This window comes from Phacochoerus africanus, chromosome 7, assembly GCF_016906955.1.
Source record: "Phacochoerus africanus isolate WHEZ1 chromosome 7, ROS_Pafr_v1, whole genome shotgun sequence".
Lineage (NCBI taxonomy): Eukaryota > Metazoa > Chordata > Mammalia > Artiodactyla > Suidae > Phacochoerus > Phacochoerus africanus.
In genome coordinates this window covers 51,369,346-51,385,908 of record NC_062550.1, presented here as the reverse complement: position 1 = coordinate 51,385,908, position 16,563 = coordinate 51,369,346, and the positions used below count along the sequence as shown (strand labels likewise).

General features: G+C 39.1%; 1 protein-coding gene across 1 annotated transcript in view; it reads left to right on the top strand.

Annotated features, from left to right (window-relative positions):
• The first annotated feature begins 134 nt into the window (after positions 1-134).
• SSPN (sarcospan) overlaps positions 135-16,563 on the top strand; it is a 41,571-nt gene continuing 25,142 nt past the window's right edge. The window contains exon 1 of the mRNA XM_047787349.1: positions 135-466. Coding sequence (XP_047643305.1) covers positions 188-466 — 279 coding nt within the window. The 5' untranslated portion in view covers positions 135-187. The remainder of the gene's footprint in view (positions 467-16,563) is intronic.

The window sequence follows — 16,563 nt, the reverse complement described above, 5'->3', positions numbered from 1 at the left end:
GTCCTGCCCGGCGTGTTGGCAGTTGGTGACCCCCCTCGACTCCCCCTCCGCCGCGGGTCCCCGTGGCCTTCAGAGGCTCGGCGAGTCCCTCCAAATGTTTTCCATATTTGTTCAGCCTCCGTAACTCGCCGAGCAGTGCTGGCGCGGCCCGCCCCGCGCCGCCCTCGCCGCCGCCCCCGCAGCCGCCATGGGCAGGGAGCTGCCCCGCCGAGGCGCGCGGAGCCAAGGGGGGCCGCCGGCCTCTGACGCCGCCGAGCCCGACGACATGGGGCCGAAGAGGGGCGCGGGGGCCCCCAAGGAGTGCGGGGAGGAGGAGGCCCGGACGTGCTGCGGCTGCCGGTTCCCGCTGCTGCTGGCGCTGCTGCAGCTGGCCCTGGGCATCGCCGTGACCGTGGTGGGCTTTCTCATGGCCGGCATCAGCTCCTCCCTGCTAGTCAGAGACACTCCATTTTGGGCTGGGATCATTGTAAGCATCGAGTCTGTTTTGCCTGAGCGCGTTTGCCACACAGGAATGCCACGCCGCATGGTCGAGTTACCACTAACCCACCTGCATGCGCCCTTCCCCGGCTCCACGCCTCTAACTCGCGCTCCGCTTAGTGACCGATGCCCGCCGCCCCGGGTCCGCCCAGGGCGGCGGAGCTCTTGCCCTTGTCCTGCTTGTCGCTCTCAACGCCTCCGACAGGCCTGAGCCTCACGCGCTGGAGCTGGGGAGGCGAGGCACAGGCTGCTTATTTTGATCACATTGAACAGCCCCGGTAACAACAGCAGATTCACTTCTGGCGTTTTTCTTCTCCAGACCCCACCTCATCCCTACAGAAGTGGCGAAAAAGTGAATAAGTTCTTCCTGTAAAAGCAAGTTAGGAAAAAAGCCTGTACTTGGAGGGGCCACATCGGGTAGAATCGATTTGATTTTTTTAAGTCTGAGGTTCCATTAGTAAGTTTTTATTAAAACAGTGGTCGAAGGCAGGAAATGCAAATACAGCAAGTACTGCCTTAATCCACTGGAGTCTAAAGTGGGATAAGCCCGGGGCGCTGGCCCTGGCGGGAGTCTATTTGGGACTCTGCTAACGGATGTACTGTTCTAAGCAGAGCACGATTCAGCTGTTGTGCGTGCATGTTGGGACACAGCATACTTGCCTTAATTGCATGGATTCTCTGATGTGAAATGGGTGCCATTTATTGAGCACCTACTGTGGGCCTGTCCTGCTGGACACCTTACGTATCTGTTTTGTAATCTCCACAGCAGCCTTATGGAGTAGTTATTATCCTTTGATTTCCCAAATGAGAGAACCAAGGGCAGACTCACCCCGGGTCGTGAGGTGGCAAATCAGAGAAGTTGATTTCTTTTTGCAGCAGGCTCCATCTGTATTTTCCTCATTGAGCCGCATTGCTACCAGATTTTGTTTGAGATTTTAATATGATAGCGCCCCAGGCTTACTAAATTCTCTTTCATGTGCACTATTTCATTGGATTCATGAAACAACACTTTGAGGAGGGAACTGTTATCTGTGGACAGGAGGAAACAAGCTACGGGAAGTTAAATGACATTCTCAAAGCCCAGAGGTGAAAAGTGGCAAAGCCGAGGGAGACCTGAATGGACCCTCTGGCTCCTAGTCTCATATGGCTTCATTACTGCTATCACTGACCACACAAACTAGAACTCATAAAACAACCCTCAAAATAATTGTGCATCGGGGACAGGTGTTAAAAAACCTGATTAAATATGCATCGATGCAGGTATTTTCTAATTAAGAGTATTTGAGCTCACAAATTCTTGCAGAGTAATTTAAAACTTTTAATTTGTGTACGAAGAATCCCCCTGAAATTATCATGATTGGAGTTTTCTAAATCGAGTGATTTTAAAAATAGCTTTTCGCTAAGATATATTGGGTATGTTAGTCACTTCAATAACTGTCAACATACTCAGAGGGGGAAAATATGTCTTTAAGGCTAGGTGAATTAAAAGCAGAAAGGGACGAAAACTTCTCATTCGAGGATTTTGAATATCATTTGCATATACATTATCTCTCCTTTCTTTATTTCAACTTTAAAAAGTCCAGGAATGAGAAAGAAAATTGATTGGGAAAAAAAATTATGCAACTCTGAAATTTCGGGAGTTCCTTGTATTGCTGTGGAAGCTCCCTGGGTGTGGTATATAAGCATTATCTATAGCTAGTTTTGTTTGTTTCTTTCTTTTCTTCCTTCTTTCCTCTCTTCCTCCCTTCTTTCCTTCCTCCCGCCCTCCCTCCTTTGGACAAACACTTCTCATTTGAGTGTTTTGAATATCATTTGCCTGTGCATTTTCTCACTTTTCCTTATTTCAACTTTAAAAAGTCCAGGAACAAGAGACCAAATTAGATGGGGAAAAAATCATGCAACTCTGAAATTTTAGGAGTTCCTCGTATTGCTCTGGAAGCTCGCTGGGTGTGGTACATAGAGCATTATCCACAGCCGGTTTTGTTTCTTTCTTTTCTTCCCTTCTTCCTTCCTCCCTCCCTTCCTCCTTCTTTCTTTTTAGTTTTCTATGTTATAATCTGAGACCCACTTGGAGTTTCCTTGTAGTGATGTCTGTCCTGATGATATTTGTAATCCTTTCTTTCAACAGAGAGCATGTGTAGAGCAGGGCAGTTAGTGGAGATAGCCAGAGACAAGTGAGGAAAGTTAGGGGACCAGGTGAGAAAAAACCTATCCCCACCTAGGCCAGAGCTGCAGGCAACTCCCACAAACACACCATGCTTGTTGGACTCTCACACTGTTAGCAGTTGGTCCTGGGGTGCTCGTCCCAAGCTTTGAGGGAAGGGAAAAGGCAGGGAGGCAGGATGGTGAAGTAGAGAAGCATAAACACTGCACCTTGGCCGTTATTCACTGAATAACTTGGGGCAAGTGACTTAACTTCTCTGGGCTTCTGTTTCTTCATTGATGAAATCAGAATGGTCATAATCATTCCCACCTCTTCGGGTTGTCTATTCTAAGGAATAAAGAAATGAATCCACGTTCTAAAACTTAGAACATAGTAAGCGTTCAGTGAACTGGCACTTTTTATCAGTGACAGTGGAGCAGTCATCAAGAGTGGCACTCTTCGAAGTACAGGTGGCTCTGTTTTATCTCCAGTCATGCAGAACAGTCATTTTGGACTTGCTCCATTTCCCAGACCAGTCTGAACCCTCAAGGAGGTATCAGCTCGGCCATCTCACCTTTCTCTGTTCTCAGCCAAGTTACTAGTAGCAGTCTTTATGGTGTTAGATCTGAGTCCCATAGTTTTCTTAATCTTTCTGGAGGTTTATGCAAATTAACTTGGGTGAAAAGAGCTTCCTAGGGTCATTTTCCCTAGGGACATGGTTTGATTCTGGTCTGGTATATCCCCTAGGAAATACTGGAAAGTTTGTCCTGTTTAGCAGACCTGCTAGACCAAAGCAGTGTAGGTCAGTCCCTGGGGCTGAGGCAGAGTCAAATCTGCTTCTGGAATTTACACTCAATTCAAGCAGGGCCCCCTGACTGAGGCACCCGCTCCATCAACAATTTGACCTGCTTCACTCTTCTATTTCCCTTTATATTGGTTGCCTCTGACCATATGGTGCTTCATTCTACAATGTTTGCCATCCCGTGACTTTGGGATTTGGGTATTATCACCGTTCCTATGATGGAATCTAGGCATGTGGATAAATTCACAGGGCAACTTCTTTTTGACCAATGTCTGGGTGACTTGATGAATATTCAGTGAACTTCCAATTATAGAAAAAGCCATTGATCATCTCTGATAAGCAATTTATGTCCAGTGGGATTTTAGAAAAATAAATAGGTTATTCCTTACCTAGCTGTAAAATATGACTCCCTCACTCTCCATCAGAGAGATAACTGAAGTCGTTTTTACCTCAATTACAAAAGATTTCCGTAAAGGGAAAAAACAAAAGATGGAGCCATCAAGGAAACCACATAACCTATATAAGTGCCATTCTTTACTCAAAATTCTTTCTACGTGGCTTGAGGGTTGCACGTGACTCCACAAGGACCATACAAAGTGAAACAGGATCTTTGAGGATGACCTTGGCTAGGGGCAAGGGATCCTAGGAAATAGAAGTTTGCTCTGCATTTTATTCTATTAATGGCCTGAGTAGCTAGGCCAAATGAATAGGTGTTCAAGTTGGCTCATCATTCCAGAATTCTTACTGATGAAAAAATATGTTTGGATTGAAGAAATCTAAAAAACTCTGGGGCCTTACTTACTTCTTACTCAAATGAATGCCATTTTGATTTAGGTGAAGCATAACATGTTTGAACTTTGGCTTCTTTTTCTTTACTCAGTAACATTTGCTGGGGATGTCTGCTGTGCTAGGCATTGATCTAAAAATAATGAATCATATACAAGGAGGAGCTCTCCAGAGAGCCTGATGGACATGTGCCCTTACCATATCTGACAGTAATGAATACTTCCGATTAGAAAATTTGAACTACACAAATATTTTTAAAGTCCATTTACCTTTCAGAGTATTTCACTTACAGTGATTTATTTGCTTTGGCAACTCTACTCTGAAGTCAATTTCAGAGCAAATTCTTGCTTCTCATCCCTCCAATGGGGATGCTTAGTATTTTTTAATCTCTTGGTCCCTCCCTGTAGGCAATATTCCCATGAAAAGTGGGAATCTATTTGTCTTATTGTGGTTTTTAGTTGTCCTCACTCTTGCTCCATTGTTCCCATATCGCATCCAGCTGGAATACAATCCTTGAATTATGTACCACATTAATCACATTAGAAAGTTTAAGGACAAGACTTAAAGGAGAAAATATTTCCTTTCCTTAATGTCATTCATAAAACTTATCGTGTGAATCTGTAATGATTAAGAGTCTTGTCAAGAATTTCAATAATGATTTTCATATATTAACTTACTCTAAGGAATTTAAAGTGCAGGTGTATTTAGATTTTTTAAATCTATTTTTATTCCTGACTTAATGGAAGGGAAAATTAGGTGGTTATGTATTTTAAAATAGCATGTACCTTGAAATTCCCAAATAGATATAAGACATATAGCAAGTAAGGAACATATATTGTCATAATCTGTTATTTGTAAATAGAGAAACTGAGGCTTGATGATTTGGCTAAATGATTTGATCATTGTTATGAAGAGAAATTGGAAGGGAAAATGGCTTGGCTTTGAGGTTTTGGATGAATTCTAAAGTCAAGGACCAGAAAAAATGGTGTCAGTTTTCTGTACAGGTATATTGATATTTGAGAAATTTAATCTAGAATTATATTTTTAGGAAGACATTGCATGCTAGTACATTAGTTCTCATTGGGGTTTTAATATGATTCTAAAACTTAATACTGCATCTCTGGTACCACTGGGGAATAATTTTTATTGTAGAAATTGTCACAGGATTGTTAGGAACTGAGAAGTGATAATTACATGCCCACTAAGTATATATAATAAATAAGGGTAGGAAAATTAACTTATAGGTAAATGAAATTTTCATAATAAGTATAAAAATGGAAAGTAATTGAATTACTTTAGCAAAAAATCAATTTTAATAAGTGTATGAACATAAAAGGGAATATTCCAGAATCTGGTGACATGCTCCCTGAAAGAATTTAGGAATACTGAATAAAGAATAAATAAAGTTAATAATACAACAGAAAAGAAAACAAAAGAATAAATAAAGGTGGAACGAAATCATTAGATACTCAGAATCATTGGAAGGATACATTTTCACCTCTACTGCTAGCTTCATACTAAGCCAGATATGCGAAGGCCAGGGGAGTGCTTATACAATTAGAAAGTTATTCCTAAATCTTCCTTCTCTTTTTAAGATAAAGAGGAGAAGAGACAGCTTCTGATATTTTTTAATCCTGTACTGTGGATATATTCAACTTAGAAAGTCAATCACTAGAAACTTCTGATATGACAATCATCATTTTGTTTTTTTTTATGCTGAAAATAGTAGCGCATAGAATTTGGGAATAATCAAAAAGTAAAGCAATTAATTCTCTTTTAGCATATTGCGTGTCCATGGGGCCATTCTGTATCCCTAACACATAATGGCATCCAGTAAGCTTTGAATTGAACTCTATTCCATACTTGCTATTATTAGAGCTTTGGTTTTAACTTGTGTATACCCATTTTTAAACTATGGTTTGAGAAATGACATTTAGTTGTATTTTCTAGTATAGAAAATTTTAAGTTTATCAATAATGTTTAAAAGAACTAAAAGGTAATAATAATGGGTATGTTATTACTCCATTTTGGGCTCTTGGGTTCCAGGAATATTCAGAATATGTTAACTTAGTATTATTGAGATATTTTATTTTATCTTATAAAATGACAGCAGGATTTTAAAAAGGGGGAAGAAAAGGTTGTCTTATTTTGCATTCTCCCAAACTGGAATAAATTAGGACAAGTTAGGATTGATGTGGCTGAAGGCTAGATATCAACATTACCTTCTACAAAGAAAGCAATGGCTTAGGTTTCCCTAATATTTGGTCTAATATTTTCATAGATTTCCAACAGGATGTCCACTTTCAATTTGGTCTGAGGCAATGGACGTTTTCTAGACTTGTTCTTGCCATTGGCCTTGCCCATGACATTTCTATTAAGGGTGTTCTTTAGTTGGGTCCACTTGCCTCTGTTGTACCCTGACAAGTTGGCAACAACATTAAAGGAAACACACAAGGGTGTATGAAGAGTTCAGTGTGCATATTTGTGTTGCTGTAGGACAAGAATGGAATCTAGTCATTAAATTTTAATTAGATACCACATCACTGCAAAGCACAGTTCATTTTGGAGGCCTAGATCTTGGCAAACTAGAGAAATGCTGCTGAAAAGAGTCCATCAAAATCCAGAGCTAGAGGAGACCTGGTGATGTCATATTTAACCCTCTAGTTATTACTTGCTGTGAATATTCAAATCTAGGTTTATTATAATGAGCTCATAAGCCAAAGGTGAATTTCTTTATTTTTTATTATTTAAAAATTTTCCACTTTTTAGGGCCATATCTGCGGCATATGAAAGTTCCTGGGCTTGGGGTCGAATTGGAGCTACAGATTGCTGGCCTACGCCACAGCCACAGCAACAGCAACGCCAGATGCAAACTGTCCTCAGGGATACTAGTCAGGTTCGTTTCCACTGAGCCACAATGGGAACTCCATGAATTTCTTTTAAAACAGGATATTGGGAACAGTATTGGTAGCATAAACTATATAAAAGCCTATTTCACAGGCATGTCCTCTTTCAGATGGTTTGGATGCTGCCTCAGATCTCAGTGTATTGAGATAAAACTTGGCAGGTGTTAACTGTCAGATGCCTGAGTGAGGCAGCTCACTCTTTCACCCTGGTTGGCTCTAAAATTCATATGTGTACACCTCCACACAAAGCGATAACTAAAATACATGTTTATTTCTGTCTTAGTCTGCTCCAGCAGGTGGGGTTCTGACGAGTGCACCTTTCTTGACTTGCAGATGGCCACCTTCTAGCTGTGTGCTCACATGGTCCTGCCTTGGTGTATGTGCATGGAGAGGAGGAAGAATCTCTGTCTCTCTTCCTCTTCTTCACCTAAGGCTTAGGACCCCATCCTTATAACCTCATGTGACCTTAATTATCTCCTATAAAGCCATATCTCCAATACAGTCACTTTGAGGGTTAAGACATACGTGTGAATTTGAGGGTGGGGACACAATTCAATTAACAGTCCTTTCACTGAGAGATATTAACTTGTACAACCACCCCAGTGATTCCTAAGTATATTTCTCAGCTTATTCACAAAGGCCTTATGGCTTTCGTGGAACAGCTAGACGTCTGCATGTTTCTCATGAGGATTCTGAGCCAGTAACTAACACTTCGGAGTGCAGTGGGGTGGCATGGCTCTGGTTCACGCCCCGTAGTGACACTTAAAGAAGAGGGTGCTTTCAATGCATTTACAGATTGCTTTTTTTGTCAAACTTCAGTAAAAATAAAGTCAAGTAGATTCAGTTGGTGAATACAATTCTAAGGGTAGGTTAGGCATTTCATTTGCTGCCTTAGCTCTTTAAGGCTTAGGCATCACTGTTTAGTAAACCTCTGCCTTTTTTGACTACTCTGGGAATGAGTTGCTGTCAGGATTTAGCTAAATGACACCTTGGCTTGGAAATGAGGGTGGCTGGCTAGGCTGCACTGGTGGAGGAGGCTCAGATTTTCAGCAATGAGATGAGCTCTCTGGGCTCTGGGGGCTGTGATCTCAGGTTTGGTCTTTCTAGAACTCAAGGGAAGCCACCCCGCAGGTCTTCTTTATAATATGTATCTGATGTTTTTATTTTGGATGATGATTTGGAAAATTAGGTTAACACTCTTTGTTCTGTGGAATGGGTCAAAATAAAACCCTAGGGTGCTCCCACCTGCCACAGGCCCCAGCAGGAGCACACAGCTCCTGGTGGGTCCCCCATGTTTGTACCCCCCAAGGACTTCTCATCCCACCCCGTTCATCCAGCTTAGAAATCTTTAACTGGGCTCTGCTTTACTTTACTGAGTGATGCACAAACTCAAATTATCCCAGAGGGAAAGACAAGACAAGACTGGTGAGAACTCTCCAATATGCTGCCTTTCAACCCTTGGTCCAATCCCCATCCCAAATAAGTAACAAAGAAAAGGCATGGCTTAGCTCCAGAGACCTCCTATAATAGCACTGGTTTCATTTTTGAGCATATTTAAAGATGATTCCCTCTGACCTAAGGGTGCTAGAGCCACATCCACTGCCTAAGAGAGTCACGAGAGTGTTTCAGTGCTTAGTTTCTGTGCTCTGGGAAAAGGCTGGTAAGTGACTGCATGTTACAAAGCAAATGATGTATTCACAAGTTAAGTGTTCTCACATTCTGCCAAAGAAATTCTGTTTCGGCTGCTTCTGTTGTTGCAGAAGTGAGCAACTCCCGTCCCCCTCCCCCGCTGGCTGGGCCAGGCTGCAGAAACCTCCAGGATGCTGTTTTCGCAGCATCCCCTCAAACGGTTGTTTTGAAAGTGTTTGATTCAGCATCTACTGTAACGGGTCATTAAAATCCCTTTAAGATAGGTTGTTATCAAGGCCTCTCTCTTGTGTAGAAGATAAAGACAGGTGACAAAAAAAGAGGGGGAATTGCTAATGTGTTAACTAGACCCTGACTAGGCAGGGAATTTTCGCTTTACTCCTAGGGAGAAACATAACACCTCCCTGCTTCCTTCTAAAGTATCAGGTGTGTGGCATACACATTAGCTGCGCCAGGAACACTGTGAAGGAGGCCTTTTCCAAAGATAAGGGAAACAGCAGTTCAGCCTTCCTTTCTGTGGGAGGGTAGAGGGTGCCGCTCCATTAGGGAGAAGAACACAGGGCGACTGTCCTGACCTCAGTCAAGGCGGGCTGTGTACAAGGCAGTGAAAGGGCAAACTAGGTCTCCGTAAGGTGCGTACCTTATAATCCGTGCAAAATAATTTCTTCATGACTGTGTGCCCATGAAAGACAGAATTCGACCACCTTAGTGTGTGTGATACACATTCAGTGAGTTTATGCACGTCTCTCGCACACTCATCTACTCAGATTCTGAAACAGAATGCTCCAACCCACTCAGGTTGGCTTTGTGCATAATCTTTTCCCCAGCAAGTATTTGGGGATGCCTACGAAAGGGTTTTGCTCAGAGTTAAGGGCTCTGAGACCAAACATAATTTAAAAAGTGGACCTAGGGTGACCGTCACTATTGTGTTCGAGCAGCTTCGATAAATAATTCGCATTCAGTCACCAAATCTAGTGCGTCACAAATTTTTCCACCTGGAGACCTCCCTGAAGCCTCGCTCCCTTTCTCCCCGTCCACACACGCACCTCACAAAAAGCTCAGTGTCTAGCTCGCCCAAGTTGCCATGGAAGGGAAGGGGGGAAATGCAGGAGAGGCTGCAGGCTGCCTGGGGACACTGACCTCCTCTTGATGGAAAGGACAAAACGCTTTTTAAAGAAGTAATGTTATGGTATATTACTTAACATTCCATTATATCCTGTTTTGTTGGGGGTATATATATATACATGTATTTTATTGTTGTTGTTGTTGTAAAAAGTACTCTTAATTAGAAAAGCCACTTGATAATGTCTTTTAAAGGTTAAACAGAATTGTCTTCTCATTTGCATTCCTGTTACAATGTCCTATAATGGAATTTATATTGATTTACTGTATAATTTCTGTATACTGTACTATTTCATCAATTTTTATTTATTGTACTGTTTCAGATACATGGACCCGGGAGTATTAATGTAGAATTATCTGTGCCATCATTTCTTAAGTGGGACCTAATTTGAGAACCTACTTAATTATGCCGGAATATTAAAATCCATCCCATCTCTCTACCTCCGGAGTAGGCTAAATCCACATTTATAAGATTCTTTTCTCTTCTGAGGACTTGAAAAATCCCAAAGTGAAACAAATGAACTATAGCTTATTTATTTTTTCCCAGAAAAACATAGCCCTTCTACCCCCTCTGTTGATTCATGAGAAATGCTGGAACACAATTTTGTCTCTTAGATTCTTTGAAAATGGATTATATTGCAAAGGTGGGTATTTGTAGAAACGGTTGGTGATGAGTTTCTGATAAGTCACCACAAGAGTGAGCGGGGTAGTTGGTAAGAAACAGAACAGAAGCCTATAAAAGAAAAAGTACTTCCTTGTAAAACAGAAACCTTCCACATCTAGCCATTCTTCTTGTGTCTTTCCAGATGTCAGGTGCATTGCCCCCGAGGAGCTGTGTCTGGGAGAAGACACATACACACAACCAACTACCACAGAGTTAAAAAACTAAGTGTCTGCTTCCAAATGTAGCAACATGGGTGGACCTAGAGATTATGCTGCCCAGTGAAGTTAGTCAGAGGGAGAGAGACAAACATCATATGCTATCACTTATATGTGAAATCTAACAAAAGGATACAAATGAACTTATTCGCAGAACAGAAACAGATCCACAGACTTTGAAAACCTTATGGTTACCAAAGAGGACAGGTTGGGGAGTGAAGGATAGACTAGGGGTTTGGGATAGAAATGTTCTAAAATTAGGTTATGATGATAGTTGTACAACTATAAATACAATAAAATTCATTGAATTAGAAAAAAACTTAAGTGTTAAGATGATGCCCTGAAGAAGGTGTGATGAACCCTGTCTGGGGAGGATCAGAAAAGGCATGGCGGGGGGCGGGGGGGGGGGGGCGCCCCGGAATGGTAGGAGGGAATGAAAACCAAAGTGGGTTGGAATAAAAACAAATGTGGGTTGAATCCCAGCTCTGCCGTTTTCCAAAAGATTTTGGTTATGATTTTTACCTTTATTTTTGCGTGGTCAATAAGTATGGGCAATTCTATATAATCCTATGATTTTAATTATGAAAATTAACTACCCCCATCTTATTCTTCTTCAAAACTGTCTTGGCAAGTTTTAGCCACATTTCTTACTTAATTATGAAAATTTCTAGGATATACTAACATATACAGAACAATAGAACAACTTCCTATTTATACCCATGTTCCCAAGTTTTAATATTTTGTCATAGTTGTTTTCATTTTTTTAAGAAGGAAAACTTTGTAATACATTAAAGTCACCTGTTTCCTTTCTTAATCATACTCTCTCCTCCAGAGGTGTCTGTTACCTTAATTTTGGCATTTATCATGCTTATGCCTGTTTTCACACTTTTTATATGTATATGTCCATGACCAATAATTAATATTATTTTCTATGTTTTAAGTTTTATAATAAATAGTAGCATAATATCATTTTTGTTCAACATTATTTTTGAAATTTATTTATAATTGTTCATTGACACCGCTCATTTATTTTTACAGTACTATATTTCATTATAGGAATATACAATTAATTAGTTTATTCTCCTGTTAATGAAAATTTAAGTTGTTTTTTGTTTTTTTTCTTACAATTACAAACAGTGATTCAATGGATATTCTGTTCCATGGCTCTCTATGGATGCATTTCCAAGTTTTGGGAAGGATATTCCTAGGAATTGAATTATTGGGTCCTAAGATATAGGCATCTTCAACTTATTAGATATTGCAAAATCAGTACCCAAACCCAAAGATGTACTAATTTACCTTCTCGGAGGGTCAAGAGTTCCCACTGATCTACATACTTGCCAACTTTTGTTACTGTCAGACCGTTTTAATTTTTAAAATTTTTTATTAAAAAAATTTCATACATTAAAGGTTACCTTTCATTTACAGTTATTACAAAATACTGGCTCTATTCCCTGTGTTGTACAATACACCTTTGAGCCTATCTTACACCCAAGAGTTTGCGCCTCACACCTCCCCCACTCCTATCTTGATCCCTCCCCCTAATCTGGTAACCAGGAGTTTGTTCTCTATTTGTAAGTCTGCTTCTTGTTTGTTAACTGCTACTTGTTGTATTTTTTGGATTCCACATATAAGTATTTGTCTTTGCCTGACATCTCACTTAGCATAATGCTCTTCAAGTCCATCCATGTTGCTGCAAATGGCAAAATTTCGTCGTTTTCTGTGGCTGAGTAGCAGATTAATTGTGTGCTTATCTTGAGTGCAAGGATAACTTTTTCAAATTTATGATTTTCTGATTACTGCTGGAGTTGAACATATATGTTTATTGACCATTTTATTTTGTTTTCTAACCTTTGTTTATCCAACAGATTTTTTATGGGTTGTTTTTCTCTTACCGATTTACAAGATTTATTCTCTTTGTTACTTAACCTTTGTGATTTTAGGTACTGCAAATATCTTCTCCTAGTTGGTGCCATGTCTTTTTAAAATTTTTAATTTTAATTTGAAAACTTTTTTTAACAAATGTTTTCTGAGAACAGACTATGTGTCATGATATGACTTAAGGTACTACGTCTTACTTTTGTTTATGGTGGTTTTGTTGCAAAAAGATTTAATTTTAATATATTTCCATATGATAACCTTTTTATGGTATGTTCTTTGATATATTTTTAAGAAGTCTCTCCCTACTCCAAGGTCAAAAAGACATTTTTCTATATTGTGTTCCAAAGGTGCTGAAGGTTTGCTTTTGCATTTATACCTTTAATCTAAGTGGTCTAACTTTTTGCGTATGTAAGTAGTGTCCATATTTTATTTTTGTACTGTTAATTGTCTTAGTACCATAAATAATACTGACCTGCTATTTCCATTTATCATCTGACAAGGTTCCATATTAGGTTTAAGGATTGTGTCTGTGATTCTCTTCGATCCCATTGTTTTATTTGTCTATCACTGTGCTCATATCACATTGTCTAGATTTAAATCACACTATAGCGCATCTTGTGATAAAGATGATAGCATAAGCAGCCATTCCAATCCTCCCTCCCCCCGTCTTATTCTTCTTCAAAACTGTCTTGGTGAATCTTAGCCATATTTTCTTCCATATATATTTTAGAATTGGCTTCTCAAGGTCTAAAACAAAAACAACTTTTGGTATTTTCATTCAATTTTTACTTTCTATGTGAGCAAAGAATATCTCACTATTTATTTGTGTTTTCTCTAATGTCTTTCTCGGTTATCTTGTGTTCATTGATTTTGACTTAATTGCTTTGTGCTGAGTTCCTGTGTTTTCCAAACTATTGATTCTTTGATATTTTATGATACTTACTCTGTGGCCTAGGATGTGCCTATTTTTATAAACATTCTATTTATGCTTGGGAAAAAAGGTGGATTCTTTGTTTGGAAGTTTAGGTTCTGTATTCAATTCTAAAAAAATCAAGGTTTTAATAGTGTTGTTTAACTTTCCATATCCTTGCTAATATTTTTCAGCTCAATCTAAAGATCAATGAGAGATGTGTGTTCCAATGTTAGGTGAATTTATTCCTCCTGTTTTCTACTGAACATGTTTAGTCTACTTAATATACAAGTTACTGAATACAAAATAGTTCTGTAGTCTCAAGTTAATAGCTATTTTCTTGCATTAAAAAATATATCATTCCATTGTCTTCTGACTTTAGTTATTGATATTAGGCAGTTTGGTAAATATCTAATTTTTGTTCCTTTATAGACAACATGCCCCTTTCCTTGTGTTGCTTTTCTGATTTTCTCTTTGTTAGGGGGGATACTGTAGTTTAGCTACAATATGCCTACATCTGGATTCTCTTATATGTTTCCTGAATCTAAGATTTTTGTGTCTTTCATCAATTATGAAAAAAATTCAGTAATTATCTATTTTTTCCAAATATTGTCTCTCTCTTCTCTTTAGTCACTTTGCCTGGAACTGTTATCTCACTTTATCTTCCTTATTTCTCAACCTTGCTATTATGTTTCATCTCCCTGTATCCTTCTTTACAGTATTTTAGGTTATTTCCTCAGATCTGTCTTCCAGTTCACTATTCCCCCTTTTGGTTGAGTTTAATCTTCCTGTTATTTGTCTATTGAGTTTTTAATCCCAACAATGTTATTTTTCATTTCTAGAACTCCTATTTTGTTGTTATTGATGGTTTTTAATATATTCCTAGTATTTTTAAAGTGCCCTGTTCTTTATTCAAGTTTTCAATTTCTCCTTTCACGTCTGTTTTTTTAAATGTACTTTTAAAAATACTTATTCATTCAAATATGTTCACAGTAGATGGTTAAGTAAACAAAATAGTTACAAATCACATATGTAATGTAAAATCATTTTGTAAACAAATAGTATAGTTATATATTGAATGGATTTTTTTCATAGGCCCTATTTGTTAGTTCTGCTCTTTGAAATTCATGTGGCTTTAATTCTTAGAAAGAGAATGTGTGTGTGTACATGTACGCACACTTAGATGCACAAGAGTGCTGGCCTTTGCTAATGAATTTATTCTTCCTGTGTTTGCTATACTTGGTCTGTGAGTTTATTTTCTAAGAGGCTTTATATGTGATAGTTTAGTATGGGCTATTTGAGGGTGTAACCCTTCCAAACAGTTTGTCTTGCCAAATGTCCCAGTGGAATGATGATCCAAGAGCCAACTTTTTTTTCTTTTGAATTATTATGGAAAAATTTAAGCTTACTCAAAAATAGATAAAAGAGTGTAATGAACCCTTATGTTCCAATTGCCCAGATTCAGTAATTATTAAGTGATGATCAATGCTGCTTCATTTGTATATTCCTACACTCCCTCCATACTTACACATCACACACTGGATTATGTAGAAGTAAATCCCAGATATTCTATCATTTCGTCCATAAATATTTCACTATGTTAAGTCAAAAGATGAAGACTAAAAAATAATGAAAATAGCAACCACATTTAACAAGTTAACAATTTCTTAATAGGATCAAATTGGTGTTTAAATATTCATGATTAACTCATGAATATTTCTTTACAGTTTGTCAAAATCAAGATTCCAAGAAGATCTATGAACTGGAACTAGTTCATAGATTTCCTACATTTCCTTTACTCAAAGGTTTACCTTATCTCCCTCCTTTCTACTCTCTCTCTTTCTTTCCCTCCCTCTTTCTCCCTCTTACAATTTATTTGTTGAGAAAAATAGGTGTTGCTTTTTTTTTTTTTTCCAGAATCGCTGTCATGCTACTTTCAACTTCTCATCTTCATAGGTTTCAGGACCATGCAAATAGTAGAAAACCTTCAAAACCTGTACCTCCACCCCATCAGCTGAGATAGAATGGATTTCTTGATAAATTTCAGTGCCAGTGGGTTAATTATTTTCTAGTCTTGTAAGGGTGTAGCCATTTAGACACTACCTTGATGCCATGGTCTTAGTTCCAGCTCTTGCCTATAGATGCTTAGTGTAGTTGAAAGTGTTTTATTTTTATTACTTTTTTGTCTTTTTGCCATTTCTTGGGCCACTCCCGTGGCATATGGAGGTTCCTAGGCTAGGGGTTGAATCAGAGCTGTAGCCACCGGCCTATACCAGAGCCACAGAAACTCGGGATCCGAGCCGCGACTGCATCCTACACCACAGCTCACGGCAACACTGGATCCTTAACCAACTGAGCAAGGCCAGGGATCGAACCTGCATCCTCATGGTTCCTAGTCAGATTCGTTAACCACTGCACCACAACGGGAACTCTGTAGTTGAAAGTGTTTTATAGGGAGAAGGGTTTCATATAATACAGTCCTTAATACTATGCAGAAATGAAACCTCTTAACGCTTTAAAAAAATCTTTGGTTTGTCTTGCAAGTGTCTTAACAGCTCTAAGTCACAATTTTCTATAAAATGGGGTAATTTTTTTTAACTTATTGCATTGTTTTGGGGAACAAATGGGCTAGTGTATACAAACTGGGGAGTGCAAAAATGGTAACTTTTCTAGGTAGAGAAGATCTTTGAGTAGGGTTTAAAGAATGAAAATTATTGGATTGAAATGGTTGAAGGAGGAGTGCTATATAAGGATGATAAAGAAGTAAAAGGACGTTTTATTTTATTTTTATTTTTAAAATATATATTTTTTTCTTTCTTGGATGCACCCATGGCATATGGAAGTTCCCAGGCCAGGGACTGAATCTGAGCTGAAGCTGCAACCTACTCCACAGCTGTGGCAACATTAGATCCTTAACCCACTGCACCAGGCCTGGGATCGAATAAAAAGACAATTTAGGTCAAAGGCACGATTTGTGTCCTATGATTACTAAGCCCAGTTTTCAATCCAC